We start from the raw sequence: 24,956 nt of genomic DNA, 5'->3' as shown, positions 1-24,956 counted from the left end.
TAGGCCAATACAACTACGTTAAACTATGTCCATTACCCAAATGTTCCTCTCCAAAACAGCATTACATTCAGCACAGAAGTCTGGAAAATTCTCATAGTTCTCACACAGCTGAAGGAACATCCCACATGTACGACCAATAGGGCGCCTTGTGAAATCTGACATCACTGCAAACTCAACACTCAAGATGCGGTCTGACACAATCAAGTGACATCCTGTGCAGAACCTCAGAAACTTTCCTAGTTTCTCATCATCCATTTCTCTGATGTACCTTTTCAGATGATGTGCTACTTCTCTTTACTTTGCTGTCATATCAGCAGGGAACTTCAAAAGTCCTAAGACCTTTTTAGTTGTTGGTAGGAGTTTAGCATACATCTCTTTTAGCTCCTCAAAAGTAAGGGAGATTTGTGATTGTGTGATGTCCTTCCAACAGTCTAACACAAACATTGGCTTTTGGACAAGGTCTTTGAGGGAAATCTCCTTCAGAATTTCGGAGAAGTTTTCTGCAGAGACTTTTCTGCGGCATTCATAGCTGTCAAGAACTTCCAACAGTTCATCAAGTTCAACAGAAGAGAAATCCTGTAATGCACATTGAAGAATTTCTCGTTCTTGGGTGCTTACAAACTGAAGGAAGCACTCTATCAGGTCACTGTATACTGCACCAAAAAGCACCTCCTCCATAAAGGGGGGGGGGGGGGGAGCAGCTTTATTGGAATGTACTGGCAGTCTTTGTAACCTTTCAGGAAAATTCTGCCAACAGCTTTCCAAGAGTCAGCTTGGAAATCATGTCTAATGAAAGGAACTTTCAGATCAGAGGTATGATCTGGTTAAAACTTACTCAAATCTAACTTTGTTTTTAGACTAAAACAACAACTGAAAATCTCAAGTATCCGTTAAAACTTGCAGAGATCAAATACACAACTTCACTAGCCAAAACCATATTATCCACAATAAACACCGCAATTCACACTAACAAAAGGCAATAGGGAAGAAAAACAAGAGAGAGAAATTCCTCTAAAATAAACCTGTATATCTTTCATTTTTTTCGAGAATTGGTTAATGCAGCGTTCAAGTACTGGTGAAGGTGTGCAAGGATATAGATTCATACGATCCAAAATTCGCGACCAAAATAATCTGATACATTTAAATTGTTTTCATTATAATAAGTAGAAAATGCCGATATCATTAAAAAAAAAAAAAAAAAGTATAATCAGTCGAGACATAATGAAATGCCAAAATAAAACACAGTCCAAAGAATTTAAGCCTTTCTTATCTCATCTACATTCCCTGTAATGTCAAATGTCATCATGCTCGAGCTAAATTAATTATTGTGCTCTTTTTCAGAGTCCCAACAGCAGAAGTGTGTTTTCATGATATGAGCTTATAAACTTAAGTCACTGGTGTGCGAGCCTGTGGTTAGATACGTATCATAATTGTAAGAACTGCAGAGAGTTCCTGCTCCATCCACATCTGCATCAGCCTCGTCGATGGAAAATCGGGACCCTTTAATTGTAAATTCTGGGATATCTAATTTTACCTCCCTGTGGGGGAAGGTCGGGTTGTTGTCGTTTATGTCTTGAATCTCCAGAGTTTTACGGTGTAGTTCAAGGGGTATTTCCATGAAGGAATCAAAAGCTAATGAGAACAAAGGTTTTTGCGCGTTGATTTCACTGTAGCGGTTTCTTCCATCAAATTCAATCTTTGGATTCCGCGATGAAAATGTATCCCCATTGACTCCTAAATCCTGCCAATATTGCCTACCACTGACCCTGGCTTTATTTCCTCTAGAAAGGAATAACGTATATCTCCAAAGCATAATGAAGCAGTGAATGAATAAAGGACAATGGCTTTCCACATTGATCGCCGCGACGCATATGCTGACGTGTATTCCATTCTAAATAAACGTGAAGGAAATTATTTAAGACGATTTAATAGGCCTATTATTAAGATATTTATTGTCCTCAGACACAAACAGCAGTGGTCTGAACATGAGAGGTATGATCTGAAAATATGATGCAAAGCAAATGGGTGGACAGATGAACAAATTCCCAGCACAGATCAACAGCGACACACTGCGTAGTGTGAAAATATCTACAGGCAAAACGTTAAACCCCGTCAGCACACTCATTTAATTTTTAAAGGTTAATTTTAAAGGCGCCGAAGTCTACAACTCTTTCAGGATGTTGAAAATGACCATGTAAAATGTGAATCACATAAGACTCAGGAGCAGACAGAGGCGCCGATACTATGATTTATTTTCTTGCAAGAAGAAATAACTAGCAAAGATTTTCCCCATCATAACAGTTGTGGAAGTCCAAGAGAATATATATAAAAAGGAATTTCTATTAAAATATCAAAGGAAGACAATGCAAAAATGAAAATAAGAATCGGTTCTAAAGCATTTTAAGGACTTAAATGCATCATCGTCATGTTTTCTTGTCTTTCTTTCTTTTTTTTTTTCTTTTTTTTTTTGCAGCTGTTTCCAAGTCACAATAGAGACAGGCAAATTTTAAGGATTAAAACAGACCTTTACCTCTGTACACTCCCCTTCGTCAGACTGGTGCAACATATTAGAATCGATGTCGCTCTTCATCAGAGTCCCACAAGCAGGAAGTGTGTTTTCATTATATGAGCTCACAAACTTAAAGTCACTGGTGCGTGAGCCTGTGGTTAGATATGCATCATAATTGTAAGAGCTGCGGAGAGTTCCTGCTCCATCCACCTCTGCATAGTTGGGAGAGAAATAGGTGCTGGGAACAGCAACTGCTCCATCAAACAGCAGTCTGGGCTTTCTCCTGTGACAAAACTTCACTGCCACGATCAGTATGATGAATGTCAGGAAGAAGGTGGATACGCAAACTAACGCAATGATCAAGTAGGACGATAATTTAGAGTTGTCCTCATAAGTCATATCTTTAAGTTCAGGAACTTCAGAAAGGTTGTCAGAAATTAGTAAATTTACAGCACAAGTTGTTGACAGTGAGGGTTGTCCATTATCCTTCACCAAAATAACAAGGTTCTGCTTCATACTGTCAGATTCAGAAATGTCTCGTTGTGTTTTGATCTCTCCACTATGGAGACCAATAGTGAACAGTCCCGGATCAGTCGATTTGACAATCTGATAGGACATCCATGCATTCTGTCCAGAGTCAGCGTCTACAGCGATCACCTTGGACACCAGAGAGCCCGAGGGAGTCGATTTAGGGACCATTTCAGTCATTAAAGACTTTCCATCAAGAACAGGGTATAATATCTGTGGAGAGTTATCATTCTCATCTGTTATGAAGACTTTCACAGTCACGTTACTGCTGAGCGGTGGAGATCCATTGTCTCTGGCAACAACTTTAACAGTGAAATTTCTGAACTGCTCATAGTCAAATGATCTTACTGCATGAATCACCCCTGTATCTCCATTTATAGATAGAAATGAGGACACTGGGACCCCATTGACTTCACTGGTTACCAGAGAGTACAGTACTGTCCCGTTCTGTCTCCAGTCTGGGTCATTTGCACTGACAGAACAAACAGACGTACTTGGTTTGTTATTTTCACTTATATAAACGACATATGTCTGTAATTCAAATGTAGGGGGGTTGTCGTTAATGTCTGAAACTTGTATGTTCAGAGTTTTATTGGAGAATAAAGGGGGTGTACCTCCATCCGTTGCTGTTATTGTTACATTGTAATTTTCGATTTGTTCCCGATCAAGAGAACGAGTTGTAGTGATAATGAAATAAGACTTGATGTACGGCTGTAGTTTAAATGGCAGACTTGTCGAAATGGAACAACTAACCCGGCTGTTTTCACCGGAATCTTGGTCCTTCACGTTTATTACAGCGATCTCTGAACCGGCTGGGATGTTTTCTGGGATTTGGTTTTTCAGAGACTTTACAGATATAACAGGGGCGTTATCATTGACGTCATCTATTTCAATAACAATTTTACAATGGCCTGTCTGACCTCCACCATCCTCCGCCTGCACTTCCATCTCATACGAGGAGGCCTTTTCGTGGTCCAACTGTCCAATTACAGATATTTCTCCATATTTTTCGTCAATTTTAAACAGTTCTTTTGTATTGTCAGATAGGTGATTGATATAATACGTTACTTGACCATTTGCGCCCTCATCAACATCGATCGCAGCAATTTTGATGACAGAAGTTCCAAGTACTGCATTTTCAGATAAACGAGTATTGTACAAAGGTTGCGAAAATAATGGTGCATTATCATTCACGTCTATCACGAACACTTCAATAACAACTGTTCCAGATTTAGGAGGATTTCCCCCATCCACTGCAGACAATATAAAGGAATGCTCTCCTTTTGTCTCTCTGTCCAGACTGTTTTTCAAAACAATGTCCACATACCTGTCTTTATTTGATTTTGTATCAAGAACAAAATGTTTGTTTTGACTAAGAATATATGTCTGGACTGAATTCATTCCCACATCCAAATCCCGTGCACGAGCAATTTGTAATTTACTTCCGGTCGGTGCTCCTTCGCTTATCTCCAGTTTAATTGAATCTTTGGGAAAAACAGGAGGGTTGTCATTGATGTCCTGGACTTCCAAAACAACGTTATGAAGCTCTAAAGGATTTTCGAGAACGAATTCAAAGTGCATGAGGCAGGGGGATGTCGTTCCGCACAGCATTTCTCTGTCGATCCTTTCCGAAACAAAAAGATTTCCAGAATCTAGGTCTACTTCACAGTATCGTTTATCCTCTTGGTAATCCAAACGGGCTTTGCGAATCCTCAAGCGATTAGAATCCAAATTAAGGTCCTTACTCAGACTTCCAATAACATATTTTGTCTTTGTTTCCTCCGGCACAGAATAACGAAAATCAGCAGCGGTAACGCAGAAAAGAAGCGATGTTATCCATAGTGGCCATTTGGCAAAACTCAGTTTAGACATTTTCTCCATTTTTCTTGATGTAATATAGTAAAGCGTTGTTTCAAAATGCTCTTCACAAACAACTGATTTATGTCGTCGACCGCACTGCAATTTCGGACAAACGTTAACAGAATAGAGAAATACCCACACCAATGGGTGTGTTCTTATGCCCAAAAAAGCAGAGCTAGTCAACAGCGACGCTGTGTGGTTAAATTGAGTTTAGGTTTAGTCTGTGAGGTTTAATTCATGGTGTGCAGGTGCTCCATATTTACAGCGATGTTTCTGATAATGTAGATAGGTTTAAATCCACAGTTTCATTCTAACTTGGTCACAGATAATCCTGAAATAGTATTATTTCCTTATAGGGAGACCTGGTTAATACAAAACCCTAAATATACACGAAATATTACCGTGGACTTTTGTTCACACTGTATTTAAACCACATAAACCAACATTAGGCCTACCAATATGATATTACAGTCTTTCTTTTAATTGAAACTGTTTGTGAGCATTTATATGGATAAAGAGTCATTTATATACAATTTAAATTTTTTTAGAGCATTTATTGATGTAGTTCATGCCAGCTACACACGCCACAAACTGGCGCGTGTTTTCAGCACCATGGACAGCTCACTCCGTATAGTCGCTGGAATAGAAGATCCGACTGCAGAATTAGGCAATAATGTCCGTACAATGAAATTTGGCTCGATAAAGTATTCTACATTCAATATACGGAAGTAAAATTATAAATGAAATGTTAAATAAAATAGAGTATACATACTTGCCGTTCAAGCTTTTAATTTCTCGTTACTTAAATAATTTCCGACCCAAACATGCGAACATGACTTAATCCTCCTATTTCACTCCTTGGAAAACAGTAGCGGCAGTTTGTTTCAGAAGAGTTCTATGATTTTTGCGGTTGGAACGTTCAGGTCCATTTGAATAGGCACCGAAAATCTTGCAATAGAAAGCTCAGTAAAGCTAGCATATGGCCTGCCACTGTAAGCTTATGTTTGTGAACCAGTTTAATGACAAATATCCAGCTGGTGAAAAGTGTTAGGTCAGCACATGCATGTGCAAAATGCATGTGGGGTAATTATATTTTTAGCGCAGAAGATGAAAAACACACACACACACACACACACACACACACACACACACACACATATATATATATATATAGAGAGAGAGAGAGAGAGAGAGAGAGAGAGAGAGAGAGAGATAGAGAATATTATTCGAGCTGTTACTGTGTTACTAACAATACAGACAGACAAAATAAAAACCACAGATAAATCTCCAATACTTATGAAAGAAAACTTTATTTGTGATTTATAAACAAAACACATTACCAGATTTCATAAAGTAATATAAAATAATAAACACCATTACACTGATGAGCAGGGGTAAAAAAAAAAAAAATTGTCCAACATATTTGCACTGTCAAAGTCAAAAGCATAGTGCCACTTAGGCACTGGATGAATTGATATATAATTACTACACACAAGCAGAATACATAGACCTTTTTATTTCCTGTTTTATCATTTTTTTTTTTTATTTATTTTTTTTTTATTTTTTTTTTTATTTTTTTTTATTTATTTTTTTTTGAAGGGAGAGGTTTATATTATAGGGAAGTATGAACTGGCTCACATTAAAGTGTTATTGATTTCAAAGCCTAGCGTAAAACAAAGGATTGATTCTTTCAAGTTGCAAAAATCATAAGGTTGTAAAGAAAAGCAAGTTAGACCATAACACTACAGCATTACATATACCTAGAATGTTAATGTTAACGTCGATCAATACAGAGCCGACATGGTTTCGGTGTCTTCTTTTTATGCACGATGTGTGTATGTAATCAGTGTATGTTTGTGTATGAATAATTTGATTAATGTCTACATACTTCAGCAGAGACAATACACATCTCCAGTTCCATCAGAAATGAGAAAAAAATATTTATGAAAAACATATCTGTTCATTTATATCTATATATAATTTCTGTTTTATTTGCGCTTAACATGCAAAACAGTCACTTGGTGATCTGACAGCACTGAACCACACCTGAAAGAGACTCAAGTGAGAGAGAGAGAGAGAGAGAGAGAGAGAGAGAGTGTGAGTGTGTGTGTGTGTGTGTGTGTGTGTGTGTGTGTGTGTGTGTGTGTGTGTGTTTTGTGATGATACGATCTCATAGCAGCACAAACATCTCTCCTTTACTGAACAGTATCTCTACAGACTTAGAAGGGAAAGAAAGGAGGGATGTGCTCCCTCTTAAAAACAGAAAATTTAAGCATGGTGTCTGAATGTTAAGTAAACATTCCCATTATTTACAAAATTTGAATCAACAACTGTGGAACTGTCATGAAGCTATATCTCATCATTGATTATATACATTAGAAAAACTCTGTACTGCCCACCATTGTGGTCTCCTCACACTAATCTCCACTCAACCTCTATTTTTACCCTAGAAAGCACCATATGCTGTAGTTAAACATGTCCAAAAGCATGGCTGCATAGTCCATGGTGGTTCAACTGATGTGAGAGCATATACACTGGTGTGTGTGTGTGTATGTGTGTAGCATAAACACTGTGTGTGCATGTAGGGGCCAGTACCTGTGCTTATGTTTCCAGCAGAAGATGTGACAATAATACTGGCTTGAATTTTCTGCTCTTTCTTGTCACATTGTACAATATGAGCCACCAGGGGGCAGTACTGACATGGGGCCAGCAATGCACACCAGATAAAGGGAGGTTGGCAACTTCAGATATACGAAAGTTACAAGCAGTTGCTAAGGGCAAGTAGCTGGACCAAGACATAAAGCTGGCAGGAAGTGGGATGACATCTATCAAACATTCAAAACAGCAGCAAAGGAAGTGGGTGTTTTGTGAAATGAAGCCACAAGCATCCATTCTACTATTTTACAGACTTTTGAGAGGCTGTTGTGCTTCAGTCCTGTGGTGATTTTAAGTGTACAGCATGATGACAGCCTGTACATAGTGTATTATGCAATAGGGAGCAAGAACGCACATCAATTTGTGATTTGCATTCATACAAATCATGGGAGTTCATAATTTTGGACTGTATAAGATGAGATTTACTTGCTCTTAGAAAATACACTGAGTAAAGCATCATTCGGAGATTTCAGCATTACTTTGGGAGCAGGACAGAAGCGTTAGCGAACTCTGTGCCCTGTTCTAGGACGTTTTTATGAGTGTAAAGCAAGTGATTTCGCTGCTACATTCCCATCTCTGTAGGCATTTATTTTTGATCTGCTATAAAAATCAGACACTGATCTTTCTGATAAAGTTGTAGTCCTTTTTTTTCTTTTACAAAGTTTTGATTCCAGCAGATCGAGTGAGATGGGGCCAGGGGTGGTTGTTTCTTCCCCATCTGACGTTGAGGCGGAAGGCAGGGATGAAGTTAGAAAAAGCTCTTAGTGTGGCATGAGTTCATATTCAGTTTAACTGGATTCATTTGAACCTCTTAAAAGAGGAGAGGGACTTCCCACATCATGGTTGAAAATGTCATTTACAAGGTGCAAGGCTTGGTTTGCATTTTGCAGACTGAAGTTCTTTCTTGGACATCACTGATTCATTTCTGCACCAGAACTAGGAAAATAGCCAATCAGAGTCACAGGTTCACGGGCTAATTTTCAATTTTTATGTTTGTGCATACAGCACAAACTCTATTCTTTCTTAAAATGGAATTGGTAAATAAGGTATATAGAAGGAATTTCTCCTCTCTTTACATTTTCAGTATTTTTGGTTTTGTCTTTCTGTTAGCGTTTGCTACAAACATAAGTTGATAGCTATAATACTGTAGTGGGATCTTCTTTGTTACTCCTCGCCATCATCTTTTCCTTTATCCTTCTTGTCCTTCTTTTCCTTCTTCTTCTTTTTCTTCTTCTTAGACTCCTCTTTCTTTCCAAAGGTGATGAACTCGCCCTTATCATCAACGGCACCTGGGTCCTGCCGGATGGAGATGATGGCAGGGGAGCCTGGAATGATGAAGGCTTCAGGGGGGATCTCTCCTGGCTTCAGGACTTGTGGAGGACCATAGCCAGGGCCTGCACCGTAGCGGAAGCTCCAGCTGTTACTGTTGATTCCAGCTCCAACAGGAGGTGACAGCTGTCCCTCTCCCTCCCCATCTGAATGAGAAAAATTACAATAATTAGATTGTATCATCATTACTTTCCTCATATAAATTGAAGGGGTCTTACTATGCTCTTTTACAAAGTCTTGATTTTGTTTTGGGGTGTACTAGAACATGCTATCATGCTTGGTGGTTCGAAAAATGAATTATTTTTCACAAAATTTACATTATTCAAATCTCCCCAGCCTGGCACAAACGGCTCAGTTAGTTCTGGATTTGATGAAGCCTATTGAAAAACAAAATGTGTTGTAATTGGTTAGCTGTCCCAGTGCGTTGTGATTGGTGAGCAGCTAAGACGGTGTTTCAGTACTGCACCGCCCCTTGCCAAAGCAGCAAGTTCCGGATGGCGTTAAGTTAAGAATGGCATCAATATTGCCATTTCAATTTGAGCAGGATTTAGACCCCGAGAATATTGAACAAGAAGATTGCGCAGTACCTTTGCATGCACGGATATTGCAAGACATATTAGAGTGGTAATGTGTGTTTATTTATTTATTTATTTATTTATTTTTTAATGTTTTTATTTTTTTCTATATACGGTAATATCGAGCGGCAACCTCCCGCTCTCTCTCGTGAAGCCAACAAGGGAGTGACTTAAACTTTAATTCATCGACTGTCCGCTTGAGGCTGGCTGCAAAAGGGAGTCAATCCCATAGACTCCCTATGTTAAAATGTCCAACTTTACAGCAGAAAAAAAAAAAAAAAAAAACATGTTAACAGCCTGGTTCAAAAAATGATTTTGGTCTATATAGCTAATTTTGCCTTTCATGACAACTTGGATTACAGGATTTTTAAAACTCATCCGTTTAAATTATATTAAGCCTTAAAGTTTTGCATAATTAAGGGCGTGGCCACTTGAGTGACAGGTGGATTGCCGCTGTTGAGAATGCCATCGAGCTAGGTGGGCGTGGCTTCAGCAACCAGCTCCCGCCTTTTTGCCCATTTTCGATTATCCGGGAGAGTCGCGCGGTGACGCGTTGCCAAGATGGCGACGGCCCTCTCTGCACACTTTGGGTGCTTCTCAATTCTTATTTGTGCATCCTCGTTTCCTTTCCTCGTGTCTTAGCTCCACCCCTTCAGGATGTGAGGCAAGGACACAAGGAAAAGATGCAAGGATGTAGGAGTTGAATCAAGTGAAATTATATAACCTCGCTCCTTTTAGCGTCACTTCAAATCATCATCAGCTGCGCTAAAGGGATCTGCCCTTATGTTGTTAAAGCTTGTTATTTAAGACATTCATAATAAAGATTAATAAAGCAAGATGCCCTGTTTGAAATATATGACATGCATGGTTTATTTAAACTGCAAAGGTAAAATATAAATTACAATTATTACAACAGATGGGAAGGGGGAGGAGAATTTATACGTGCGTCATGTTTTTCAATGAAAAAAACATTTCCGCAAAGGATACACCTGTGTATCCTCGCTTATAGGTCCTCTGGAAGCCTCATCACTCCTCGATCCTCGCCCCCTCGCAGTGCAATTAGAGAATTGAGATGTCCTACAAGATGGCTGAGCTCGATCGGTTTCCGGGTCGTAGGATGGAGGACGGAGGAGTGAGGAAACGAGCTGGGATATTGAGAAGCACCCTTTGAGCTTCAAAACCTCTCTTCAGGAGTCTATGGGTGACGTCACGGACACTACGTCCATGTTTTTTTACAGTCTATGGGTAATATGTATTATGTTTATTGTTCTTTAATTCTAACATTATAACATGAATTGCAGTGAAACTGTTATACAGTTGAATTTTTTTTATCACAAAGTCTCATAATTGAAGTGTACATTTTGCAGATTACATCATTGTCCAGTATTGTACTGTCAGCAATTTATGAAAAAAAATCAGCGTTTCTTCAACATGACGAAAACTTGAGGCTACAGCAGCTCTTCTTCTTCTTAATATTCTAAGATGCACTAACTCTGCAGCAGCACTTCTTCTTCATCGTCGTCTTGTTTGATGCACTCAACTAAGCGTTCTAACCACGACCCTGCCTCTCCGTAGTTGGGAATTATTTTTTTTAATGATATTCTAATGGGCCGCTTTATGGCATCACAGTATAGCCTGGAAAACAATGCTGTAGTCCAAATGAGCCGTTCATTGTGTTTCTTGAAAAGGGATTTTTTAAATATCTCCCTTTGGAGTGAACTTTGAGATTTGTTACTTTGTAAATCTTTTTTATGCCCAAACATACACACTACACACTGACTAAAATTCAAAAAGTGAAAAAGCATAATAGGATAAATAAGATATTGTGTTGCCTAATGAATCAAAAGTCAAGTTTAAAACCAAAAATAAGATGACACCATTACTAATTTTTAATTGTCTTGAGACACAGACACCCAACAATGGGTTTCTACAGTGAAACTACATATGCAATTCGAGTTTTATGAGGAGCTTTCAGTGAAGAAAGCCCTAAATTTCTACTAGTAGAATTATTTGTATGTATTTTTGGGGAGACAAAAATGTCAGAGTGATGCAACTGTATCAATTTTAAAATAATAATAATAATAATAATAATAATAATAATAATAATAATAATAATAATAATATTAAAATCTTGTTAAATAATAAAATTCCTGAAATGAAAAAATTTAAATTGGCAGTCCTAAAAAGCATCTTAAATGCTTAAAAATATTTGCAACACTTTTTGTCACGTAACCAACAAAGTCATGTGATGAAATCAACATTCTAAAAAAATATAGAAAAAGAGAGACCCTTGTGACTGTGTATCAAAGTCAATAAAGCTCTACAAATATCAGAAAATTTGAGTTTGTCATGACAAGACAGGATTAGTTGCGGTTTTAAAATGTAATATGGTGTGACTGCCCAGAAACTATTTTTAAATAATATATTTATTATTAATAATATATGATATGTGAAAAATAAATAAATACGTTATTCCTTTTTACTTCATGGTTACACCACATAACAAGAGTCACTGCATTTAAACTTAAAAACACTTCATTTCTAAGAACATGGCACATGTGTTTTATAATATAATGTAAAATAGATCAACTTTCTTTCTTTCTTTCTATCTTTCTTTCTTCCTTTCTTTCTTCCTTTCTTTCTTTCTTTCTTTCTTTCTTACTTACTTACTTCCTTCCTTAATTTCTTTCTGCATCAAAACCATGATTGGAGAAGCATGTTTGGTTTTCTTTATTTAACACTGATCTAAACCTACAAGTAATACACACAAAGAGAGGGACACTGCCTCAGTCTGGAGTGCACTTTCATACAATGTTCATGTTTGAAAGTGTACCACCCCAACAGGGACAGAGAGCCCAGAGTGAGAGACTTATGTACTACTTTCCCTACAGAAGCAGGGCTCTTTGCCACACCAGTTCCTCTATGACCTACTTTCATTTCTGTGTATTATTTAGATCTCACCATGGCCATGAAATGCAATTTTGTTTGTTTTTGATCTGTACGTTTATTATGACAGTACCGCACAGCTTATTTCAATAAATGCAAAACCTAGCAGGGATTATCCATTTTGATATTCTTTCCTCTGCTTAAATGAATCTGCATGGATGGTGTGGATTGTGTGTCTATATGTGTGTGCAACAACTAGAATAAATTTGGAATCCTTCTCCTGCTCAGTTTCAGGCACATGTCTAAATTTAGACGTGAAATCCTGGCATTAATATGAAAACTGATCTTTTTTTCTGTGGCAACTGATCCATTATGTATAACTGCTCAAAATCTTGACCATCCTAAAAATATACCACCTCTCCATCCATACAAAAGACTCATGGTACACAGATGGTACAGAAAAGAGTCAATGAGGGACACGCACACATGTTTACACGCACACATTCACAGAACCACTCTGTGCCGCCCCTTGGGCTTGACAGATCACATTTGGCTGAGAAGGTCAGAAATTGTGGTTTAGAGTGGTAGCATTTACTTGCAGAGTGGTCAGATCTCTAGTGAGAGAGTAACTCATGTGTTCATGTGTAAGTCACACCTCACTCCATCTCCCTGTGGCTTTTATTATGGCAGCAATATCAGTGCATGTGTGTGTCTGTGTGTTAAGTTTCATGACAGAGCAGGTCAACTGAGAAGATTAGTTCTCGTCCTCATGAGAGTAAAGAGAAGATCAGTAGAGTGGAGCTGGAAGCAACAGTCTAAAACTGACTTTCATTGCATTTCTCTCTTTGTTGTGTAGGTCAGTGAAAAAAAAAAAAGGTGAAAAAGTTTTAAACATCCAAAGTTCTTAAAAAATTTACTCTTTGCATTTATTTTGTATTCATATAGTTTTTAAAAACTTTTGTACAATTTTCAAGGACTTTCAATTTAATGACTAAAAATAAAAAAGTACTACCATTTTTTTCTTCTTAATATTTCTGTTTGTTGGTTGCGCCACATGACTTTAATTCTGCAATTTTTTTTCAACTGTTAATAAGCAGTGAAGCTGTTTTCTTAAAATAACTTTCCCCAAAGAAATAAAATAAAAGCTTGTGCCAAAATAGTATATGCTGTTTCTTGATATTCTGTCAAGATTGTGATAGATTTCAGCTTGTTGATTTTCTTTGCCTTAATTGTGCCCAAAGAGGTTATTATGGTCATTAGATGGTTAAGATTTAGTATCCAATTGTTCAAAATTATTATTTTTCCTTTTAAATAATATAAAATATTATTAATCTTTTTTGTTTGTTTGTTTTTTTCATAAATCAATGCTATTGGCCACCCTTTGTCTGTCGGAGGTTTTTACAAAACTTTGACCAATGAAAAGTTTTTAAAAGAGCTTGTGACTAAACCCTGTAACGCCACTGGATCCTCAAACTGTCAGTAAAATCCACCCCACAGGTGGCTGTTTTAGGTTTTTATAAACCTCATAATTTTTGCAAAATGTTAATAATATGACACATGCATATTTCAAGCCACAATACCACAGTATTTAATTATTTAAAAAAAAAAAAAAAGTTTTTGTTTCATGGTAAGTTTTGGCCATTTGAAGCTAACACCTGACAGCAACGATATAGAGTAGCATTATGTATTGTATCACTTGTCAGTGCAGCCAGATAAATGTGTGCATTAAAATACAAATACGTGATCTAATACGCATTCAACTGTTAGATGCATATGTGCTCCTTTTTGTGCTATTTTTGGTCCTTACAGGCCTCCGGTCCTTATTTTTCCTATGAGGTTTCTAACTCTCTTTTTCTCTTCCTCTCCATTCCTCTCCCCTTCCACACCTTGCTCATTCTTCCATTTTGAGTATGGCTGGTTGCCATGGAAACCTTCTCCCCAACCCCCACTCACCCACTCCCAGCTGCTCCTGCTGCAGTGTCTAAGATTCATTGTTGTTGCCTGGCAACAAGTCACACAGTGTTTCCTAGCAACAGGACCACCTTAGGGGTCTGCCAATCCTGAACCTCTGTGCATCTCCAACCCCCGCATCCCCACTCTTCTCTTTTAGCATCACACTCATTCTATCATCTCTTTCCTCCTCTATTATTTGCAGTCTCTCTGCATCCCACATGCTATATCTTTTAAACGACTCTCAGTATAGCATCCTCATTTATCTTGTGCTTTCTACGTCACATTCATCTGTGTCTCATTTTCCTGCTTGGCCTCTTTTCTACTCCTCCTGTTCCCATGACCTCAACTGTGTTGTAATTTACAAGCACTAAACCAGCGCTTACACATCACACCTGCGTTACCTCAATAACACAACATTAGCCTGCTAATAATCACTATTTAGTTGGACAATTAGACTGGTTTTCATAAGTCTATCAGATTTACGGTGTGTAGTTTGTCCTTCTGCTTCACCTCGCTGCAGGTTGCTAATAAAGAATCAATGGATTTCTCTTTCTTCTCTCCTCTTTTCTTTCTTTGCCTCTCTTGATCTGTCCCACTTACTCTATCCGTTTCTTCCCACTGTCCGCTGTCATTCCAGTTCAGCTCTGCTCTTTCAGCCTGTCAATATCTTCACCATCCACCACCCAGGAGACCGGCTACTCTTCTTTCATTCCTCTAATGGCACATTAGATTGATCGTCCTCTGTCTATCTGGCTGATCTTTGAGGAGAAGCATATCTCAGTAATGCAAATTTAATAACCCCAAACAGGCCTCTTGCATCACAATATTTAGATACTTTGGTTCTTAACTTCAGCAGAGTAAATTAAATATGCCATTCAAACACATTGGGCTGGTACTCTGCAGCTAAATTCAGTTGTAAATTTACCTTTTAATGCTTAATCCTGTTCTGTACACACACAGTTCAGTAATTTATGGGAGTGACAACAACATTCTACAACTGAATTAACTAAAAAATAATTAGGTAGTGACAACCACATTTACAGAATTTCTACTGGGGTGCATTACCCAAAAGCATCATTAGCCAACTATATGTGAAAAGGAACGTATGACAGAAGAGGGAACCATGATGATTCAAACTTAAAATAAAGCAAAATGGAAAAGAACAAAAATAGTGAAGTAGTGATGTTCATTACAGCAGCATCTCAGAAATCTTGAATCGATGAACATGTTCAGGAAACACAACAATGCATCATACTATGGTGGTTAAGCAGTGAGTTGTACACTGTCATCGTTGAACCACGTTGTTGTAGGGGAAATGCAACCCCTGAACAACTAGTTGTTAATAACATATTTTTACACATATCAGTTGTGCCACTCTTCTGTATGCATGACGCACGATATCTCATGGAACTAGGTAAGCAAATAAGAACAAGCCCATAATAAATCCAAACGCTCTATCTTGGAAATAAGCCACATACCAAAATATCACAACCTGCACTTGCCTACTTTATTGCCTCCATAAATTGAATCGCTTTATGAGCCAAAAGACGCTTAATACGTGTTGCTTAAAAAAAATATACACACACAAAAACTGATGGTTCTGTTGAAAAAAATCACCAAACATAAATCACCAAATGAGTCTTTGGTTGTTGTAATATCACTTTGGTCAAAAATAGCGGATACCAAACATGTGAGATGCCCTAACGTTACTTTAGTTACCATGGTGTCAATCATCGCAATTTTAAGAGAGAGTTCTGTTCCCAACACACAAAATGATAATTTAGAGAATTCACTCCTATATTTAAATGCGGACATCACTGAAACTTTACAGTGTGTGCTTGGCCATTGTGCACTTACCCAAAATAAATATATTGGTTCATTGTGTCAACTAATGATTATGTCGCCTAATTATGTGTTTAAATTAAGTATTTGAGGGACACCACTAAATTACAAATGAAATCCTGTCATGGTAGGACTGGCCTTGATACATCAATACTTGTTTATAAAGAATGGACTTCTATGGAAGAAAAAAAGGAAATTATGGTGGTAGTTCCATGAGAATGACACAACACAGACCACAGTAAGTCATTGTCTGAATTTCTAGTTGCAGGAAGTCTGAAAAAAAATATGGGAAAGCTCAATCCAAACTTACAGACTAGTTCACTGTCATTTTGGATTTTGGGAATAGTATTGCAATACAAAGAGATAACACAAAGTACATCCTGTACTTGGATTTAGGATCTTTCAGGGTATGCAAGACTGTAAAAGAGCAAGAAGAGGACAGAGAGAGAGGAAGAGCTGACATTTTTGGATAAATATACCTAACCTGCTGTAAGCAGATTGTTTTAAACATTCATGAATCCATGTCAGTTTGAATCAGTTTCAAACTGGGTCAAAAGTTTCAGTCAGTTTTGATTTATTCCTAAGATTCATTACAAGAAATCCAGAATCACCATATACATTAGGCATATTCATTAAAACAGATGTAATGGGTTGATGAACATGATAATATGACTAGAGTGAAAATTACTAGATTAGCAAGAGCATGAAGTTTTGTGAGAAGATGCAATCATTGGTTTCGGATAATTAAGATTTGATTACACTGCAAATGTCTTTAAGATGTGACCTCACCTGCTGCACTGGAGACTGTGGGCCAGTTCTGGACCAGCATGCCTTGTGCTCCCTGCATCACAGCTGATGCCTCCTCCATATGCACAGAACTAAAATCAAAATCAATTAGCATGTCATTAGTCTTGAAATATCACACATAAGCATTTGAGCATTTATATATATATATATATATATATATATATATAGTTATATATATATATATATATATATATATATATATATATATATATATATATATCACACATAAGCAATTTTTTGAGGGCTATTAAAAATACACAGAGAAAATGTTCAGTAAAACTGATTAAAAAAAAAATTCACATTAAAATACAGCTTCCCTTTTGGGCTGTGAAAGTAAATAAGATGTCTGAGGGGGACAGTTGTGTTATGTGTCAAGAGTTGCTGTGTTCGCATGTATATATTTATGGTGAAAGTACATGTGACAGAGTGTGCTAGACTATCTGTGATCTAATGTGTCTGTGCGTGAGGTTATGTGTGTGCGACATGCGAGTTGTCATGATGGTGTCATGATGTTTTAACTCCGTCAGACATGCTGACTGAAAAGCACATTGATAGAGTGTCTAAATATATACAGGAAAGAAGGCAGAAAGATACACAAGATGATACAAAAATGACCTCTTATCATTAATATTAAAAATATATTTTAAATATAAAAAATATATTTTCAAGTATATTTTAAAATCCACATGATTACTTGTTTTACTCGAGTAGTAACATTAGATGAGGTGTTAAGATTTGTATCATGAATGTAAAATACCGTTCAAAACTTTGGGATCGTTAAGATTTTTTACATGTTTTTAAAAGAAGTCTCTTATGCTTACCAAGGCTGCATTTATGTGATGAATACAGTAAAACAGTGATGTTGTGAAATGTTATTGCACTTTAAATAACCTTTTTCTATTTAAATATATTTTAAAATGTAATTTATTCCTGTGTTGAAAATATGATTTTTCAGCAGTCATAAATCCAGTCTTCAGTATCACATTGTGATCCTTCAGAAATCATTCTAATATGCTGATTTGGTGCTCAGAAAATCGTATTGTTATTCATAAACATTTATACACTGCTTTATTGCTCATTTCAGGCTATTATTATTAGCAATGATGAAAACAGTTGTGCTGCTTAATATTTAGGGGAATTTGTGATGTATAGTTATTATTTCAGGATGTTTTGATGAATAGAAATGTGAAAATAGCATTTATGTGAAATATAACTCTTTTGTAACATTAGAAATATCTTTACTGTCACTTTTGATCAATTTAATGCATCCTTGCTTGTTTTTAACTAGTTTATGTTGATGCCTAAAACAAGTGAAAAAAATTATGCCAAAAGACAAAATAAATGTGTATCAAAGATGCATTACTCATGATATCTTACGGAGAATTTTAAATAAATGTATCTGTTTCTGGGGTTTTTATTTTAACTGCAAAATAAATGTTACGAATAGGATTTTTTTGCAGTGTAGGAATGATGAAGAAACGGAAATGAAAGTGAAAGTGTTCAAAGAGAAAAATGTGTGTATTGTATGGAAATATATTACCATTTCAGCACCGCTCTACTCTTGCCCACTTCATAATCTGATTTCCCCTAATACATTGTTCGGTTACTTTACCATCTTTATCTCCATTCCTCTCTCCATTTCTCTCTCTTGGACTGTCAGCAGGCCATGCATAACATAAGCCTGGGAATTTGTTGTAGACAGTTGAAGATGTAGTATGTACTTTAAATTTCAACAAATACCACGCTACACCCTAGAGCTGTGCATATGCGTTAAAAAGCATTACATTAAAAGGACATCTCATGTCCCATATACACTTTCTAGCGAAGGCCTTTGGCTTTCATCATGGCTCTGTGTGTTTATCACCATGGAAACCACGATCAGACAAGCTCCCATACAGAGCAAGAGTGAGAATTTTGCCACAGCACTCCTATACATCCATTATAAATGTACAGACCTGAGGAGCAGAAAGGAAGTGGGTATAGCAGGGCATCTGCAATGCAGCACAGGGTGTGCCCAGCCTGCTACAGCTCCCATAACTCTCATCCAGTGTGTGTGTGTTGGCATGATGTATCTTTCTAATTCCCTTAAATCTGAAATGCACTCGTGCCTTTTGGCAGAGTGAATCAGTAACTTTCTAGCCTAAGGAGAGGCTTGTCGATTGAGGGTGTGGATTTAAAGCCACTGGAGAGGAGGTTTGGATACTCAAGGTGTTTGGAATAAGTCTGAATGAAGAGGAAGTATGACAGAGAGTTATTCAGAAATTAGTCATCTTAGATTTTGGTTCATTGAGGGTCAATAAAAAGTTATGAATACATAATGTAAATCTAAGACATTAATAATAATAATAATAATAATAATAATAAAACTATCTGAATTTAAAGAAAGCTTTAAAGATCATCTCCTGAAATTAAACTAAATGTAATTGAAGAAATTGAAATAATTCATTTAATTAAGGATGTGCAATATACATTAATGTTCCAAAGTTTGGGGTTGGTAAGATTTTTGTTTTTGAAAGAAGTCTCTTATGCTCACCAAGGCTGCATTTCTTTGATCAGACATATAGCAAAAACTTTAATATTATAAAAATATAAATATTTTGTAACATTATAAATGTAAAATCAAATTATTGATTTTCAATTTTAGTGTTTTATTTGAAATTTATTTAGACAAAACTGAATAAAATGTTAATATATGCAATTTATCCGTTATCGGACATAACATATTCAGGTTATAATAATCATCTTATCTGACAGAATTAGTATTGAATTTAATACTGGTGCATATCTAAAGTTTTTTTTTAGTATGCAAAGTTGAACTATCTTTATATGGTGTTCTCAGTAAACACTCTGTAAAATTCCATCTAATTTGTCCCCTGTGTATAATGTCCCCTGTGCCCCTTTTTGCACCAGCTTTCAGTCATAGAAAATGCACAAATCCATCCCCAGAGATGAGCCCACAGGGTAGCACAAAATGATCACATAAAACAGACAGTCATTTACCCTTTGGAAACTGTATGTGTGTAGTGGTTAGAGGAGGGGGCCTTGTTGTCTCCAGATGTTAGTGTGTATGCGGGTATGTGAAAATAAATATTTTGCATTTCAGAGATGACTCATTTTGTCAGTATTTGTGCATTGCAATGCTCCCCCTGAGATTTGAATTTCTTGCTTATGGGGTGTGGGTAAGCTCACACAATCAGCTCATCTGCTAGCTTGTCCTTTATGCTTGGTGGTGAAAGACTGTGCATCTGCTGTGGAGAATGCTGATGACCTACATACTTAAGATCAGACTGCAGAGCCACTATGCCAGGGAAAGGCCCTTAGCAAACACTTCAAAGCTTGTGTTTGTGCGTGAAGAAAGACAGACAGAGCACAGCTGGTCCACAGAGGAAGAGGCAAGAAAGAGGTCAGGAAGAAGTCAGAGAGCTCCTGGTGGTCATGATTCTGGTGTTTGAATGAGGCTCTATTACAGATACTGCAGACAGAAGAATGGACAGTCTTTCCATTTTACTAATTGGCCTCTTGTAATTTCGTATTCCACTCTCTTTTGTTGAATTTGTTCAACAGCAAACATGCAATACAGACAGAGACAAATTAGTATACCTATTATGCGATATCATGTGGTTGTGGAATGGAAACTAATATTTTTCTTAATTGCATTGCAACCTTGTAATCAAGAAATATGTAAGGGGAAATATACTGGATGACAAAACAAGGTTAAAACTGGTTAATACAATAAAAATAAATTTGTAGTGCATCAGATTTTATGAACTGAACAATATGAGTAGTGCTTTTTCGGTAAGTTGTATAAGCCAGTGTTGTTATTGTTAACGGAAACTAAAACAATTAAAATTGTTTTCATTAATTGAAATAAAGCTATAATAAAATAAAACTTAAATGTTAGATGAAAACCATAAACCTAAAAACATAAACAAAAAAACAGAAATGTTGCTTTGGCAACTAACTGAAAAAAAATCACGTTGAAGTCCTTGTACATATTTAAGAAAAAAATAAATAAATAATAATAATAATAATAATAATAATAAGCTAAATAGAAATATGAATTAATATTTTAAACTAGCATAACAGAATTACTAAAACCTAAATTAAAATTAAAATTAAAACTGAAAAAATATAAATAAAAGGTAATTCTAAATATTAATAAATACCATAGTAGTAAATTAATAATACTAAAATAAAAATTATAAAATTATTATTATAAAATGAAAATAAAATTTGTATGAAAATGAAAACTGTATGAAAACTATATTTTGAGGATGCTTTTTAGATTCTGCTCTCCCTTAAATTTGATTAAGTTCAAACAAGATGGTTTCCTGCAAAATGACGTTGAGGGTCAGGATTTGATTATTACCCATCAGGAAATGAGGAAATTAGAGCTGGACATAATTCACAGTGCTTTTACACTTTTACTTGGCTACCAAACTCAAGATCAGAATAAACACTTAACATTTACTTCATATTTAGCTACAGAAAACAGAGGAGAGATGTTTTCCATAACAGTTGAAAGAGGACTGTAACTCTTTCAGGACATTATTAACAGCAAAAATGCTTACCTTTGGACTCCTGCCCTCAATGACGCTGAGTAACGCCAGTCAGCATTTGGTCCTTTGGGCTGGAGAAGGAGAGAAAGAGAGAGAAAGATGAAGAGAGATAGAGGGAAAGAGGGGGTGGAAGGACAGAAAAGGGTTAGATACATTCTCATCAATAAATCATGCTTCTCAATGTGTGTGTTTCTACCTTGAATTTTAATATGAACCACAGCTAAAGGAGACCAGGGCCCGGTTCCCCAAAACGTTCTTATCGCTAAGTAGTTCTTAACCTCTTCCTTAACCTCTCTCTTAACGTTATGGCATGATTCCCGACACGTTCGTACGCTAAGTATATCTTCTGTAAGTCACACTTTCGTAAGATTGGTCTGGACCATTCGTAAGCTCTCTCTTAGCATTGTTTGAGCTCAAGACCCTAGTCGCCGCCAATGTGCAGCAGTCTTTAGAAATCAGCGCAGTACAAGTCAAACTATGGTATGTTGACAATGTTGTGGCTTAACAATGATTTTATGTTATGGACATTTTAAGACTAATAATAAAATATGTTCGCAATGGATACAGGCCTATTTATGAAGTTGACTTTATTTGGTATCAGAACTAACATGGCGGTAATTAGCCTAGGCTATTTCATAATGTCATTAAAGCATTTAAATTGGCAATCACTTTTGATAATTAAAAATCTGGCAAACAATTTGGCTCTAAATGGCTAAGATCTATAAATGGGTAAGCATGGTGGTGTCTAGTAAGCGACCAACTATGGCAGCGATCCAACGTGTCCTTGTATTGAATCAAAGACGGTGCCAGCCGCGGAGCCGTTTAGTCCATGTCAATTTTTTTATTCAGCAAAACTTAAGCCATTTTGACATTTGCCTGATGTGGCTATATTAAAAAAAAATTTGCCTCCCAAGACAACTCATTATGGAGCTGCTGGACCTTCTCAGACCTGCGCTTGCCAGGCTAACGCGGCGGAATTTTGCTTTAAGCCCTGAAGTCCAGCTGCTTGCAACGCTAAGGTTTTTTGCTACAGGGAGCTTCATCGAGGTCGTGGGAGAGGGCTACGCCCTAAGCAAGACCTCGGTGGATGATTAGCAGGGGATACCGGTTCGTCTACCTGTCACAACATATCATGTGAACATGTTACTACAATTTGATAATTTAATTAATAGTCTATATTTTACGGATAACTTTAACTATGTTAAAATAAATGTTACTGGAATAATTTGAGGAACGTTTCATTTGCACAGAACATGTTGTCTTTCTTAACGCCGTAATGCACCTCCGCGTGAAGTGGAAAATCGATTCCTGAGCAATCGATGCCAACTAATTCAGCACCTTCACTTGGGACAGCGCCTTTGTAACATTGAACGTAAGAGGCAGCGTGTTAAGAAGCTTCCTAAGGGACACTTCGGGGAACACACTTAGGAACATTAACAACTTTAGTAAGATATATCTTTCGAGTCTTCTTAGCGCACTAAGAGTGAGCATTATCGGGGTACCGGGACCAGGACTATAGAGACAGTTAGTGGCAATATGCCATGGCCCATGAACTTGTATGTGTGGAGAGAGAGTTCTTCACAATAAAGCACATGAAGGACACTTGACATTCACCTAATAACATACACAACATATTATAAGGGCTGCACAATATATAATGTACCATATTGGTTAATGACTGATTTAGTGATGTTAATATATTGGCAGGTATTAGTGGAGCAATATTACTTGAGCAAGTTTTTCATGAAAATGCTATTTCAGTCTTTCTATTTAAAAAAAAAAAAAATTAATAAATAAAAAAAAATCCAATCCAATGTGTTACTTTTTTTTGTGTGTGTGTGAAAATTGTTTCTCCACTATTTTATCAGTGCATTTTTACATTTACATTTACACAATTGGTGTAAGATTTACTTTGTAATTACTAGCGATTTCTAAATGAATACTGTTTCTACTGTTTTTTAAAATTTAACCTATAAAAAAGTCTCAGATTTACTTTGTTTCAAAGAAACGGCAAGAACACATTGCATTAAACATGAAATTCTGAAGTAGAAAGACTCAAATGGTATTTTCTTGTAAACTATATTCCAATAATCTTTATTATTCATTTACGACTTTGAAAAATTATTTTTACAGTGTAAATAATCTTTGCCATAATCTAGTGCTCATTCAAATTAGTCTTAAAGAATTTGTAAATCTATTTTTGACTGAATATGTTTTTTTTATATTTTCAATTATAATTATGTGATGACTAAATTTACTTCAGAACTTTTAAAATGACTGATTAGTGGCTTTCTACACATATAATTATAGAAGCATAATTTAATATAAGTCATTTCGCACTTATCAGCCATAACATTGAAATAAATACATATTTATTTGATATCAGCCAAAATTTTAATATAGGTGCATCATTGGCCATTCCCACACATTTTTAAATGACTTCGCCCTTTCTGCTCAACATCAAGTCCCTAAACATCTTTCTCTTCTCCTAGCATTCATCTCCTCAATCCCCATGGTACGGGAATGATTTCATCCTAGGATACCAGCTGACCTCATATTATATGATATTTGAGCATTTTATGCCCTCAACTAACACGACTCAATCTGAGCACTGGTCACAAGATGACCATTCACCTTGCAACATAATAGAAACAAAGATGGTTATCTGTTCCTCCAGCAATTCACAGTAAAAGAATTAATTGGTCTTGCACAACCACGTAGTTGCCACTGTTTTTATATTTGCCCTAGTAAAGAAAGAAAAAACAAAAAAAAAATCTAGGTTGGGTAATATGTTAAAAGATGAGGCATAAGAGAATGGCCCAGATAATTTGAGTAAATAACATTCTTTAATCAGGTGAATTCAGGGGGGAGAGAGTGCGAGCAAAGAGACTTCGCTTCGCTCTCACAATGTAATTTGCAGGGCTTGAGAATCAAAGACTGGAGGTTAATTTCATTGCCTGCTCTCTTATCTTGGACAGACGGCCTCTACTACTAAATCCTCTGCAGTGTTGAATGTGCTGCAGTGCCTCTCACCAATACATCTGAGAGGATCTGATGCTGTCAAGAGCATCTCTCTGCAAACTCTAGTTTTTCTTGTACTGTAGACATTTTTAGACAATTTTTTTGTCTTTTTTAAACCATCTGCAACATCTCCTCCCATGAGCCAGAGATCAAGGCTGCACAGCCTTTGGATCACGTTCTGGCTAATTAAAACACAGTTCACAAATCCATGGCTGACATAGTGAACATGAATTCACGCCAATTACACTGGCAAAAACACATCAATTGAACATCCATGACAGCAAATGCATTGCACAGGCACTACACTAAAATGTATCTGCATTAACTGTGAGTTTTTTTTTTTTTTTTTTTTACCAAAATGGTCTATGTGGCACCAAAAATAACTTTTTACTGCAGTGTAATTTAGTGTACAAAAAATAATGTAGAAATTCA

At 36.6% G+C, this 24,956-nt stretch overlaps 2 protein-coding genes across 5 annotated transcripts in view; both read right to left on the bottom strand.

Moving 5' to 3' along the window:
- LOC109063108 (protocadherin beta-16-like) overlaps positions 1-5,019 on the bottom strand; it is a 115,153-nt gene extending 110,134 nt beyond the window's left edge. For both annotated transcript variants that reach the window (XM_042764948.1, XM_042764959.1), the window contains exon 1: positions 2,531-5,019. In XM_042764948.1, coding sequence (XP_042620882.1) covers positions 2,531-4,918 — 2,388 coding nt within the window. In that variant the 5' untranslated portion in view covers positions 4,919-5,019. The remainder of the gene's footprint in view (positions 1-2,530) is intronic.
- Positions 5,020-6,188: 1,169 nt separating this feature from the next.
- Positions 6,189-24,956, bottom strand: part of LOC109108067 (protocadherin alpha-C2-like) — a 43,854-nt gene continuing 25,086 nt past the window's right edge. For all 3 annotated transcript variants that reach the window (XM_042764926.1, XM_042764925.1, XM_042764924.1), the window contains exons 2-4: positions 21,516-21,574; positions 16,927-17,015; positions 6,189-9,027 (exon numbers count right to left, since the gene is read on the bottom strand). In XM_042764926.1, coding sequence (XP_042620860.1) covers positions 8,717-9,027; positions 16,927-17,015; positions 21,516-21,574 — 459 coding nt within the window. In that variant the 3' untranslated portion in view covers positions 6,189-8,716. The remainder of the gene's footprint in view (positions 9,028-16,926; positions 17,016-21,515; positions 21,575-24,956) is intronic.

The sequence above is a fragment of the Cyprinus carpio genome, chromosome A10, assembly GCF_018340385.1.
Source record: "Cyprinus carpio isolate SPL01 chromosome A10, ASM1834038v1, whole genome shotgun sequence".
In the NCBI taxonomy this organism is placed as follows: Eukaryota; Metazoa; Chordata; class Actinopteri; order Cypriniformes; family Cyprinidae; genus Cyprinus; species Cyprinus carpio.
Note: the sequence above shows the minus strand (reverse complement) of the source record. Positions and strands in the feature narration are given on the sequence as shown.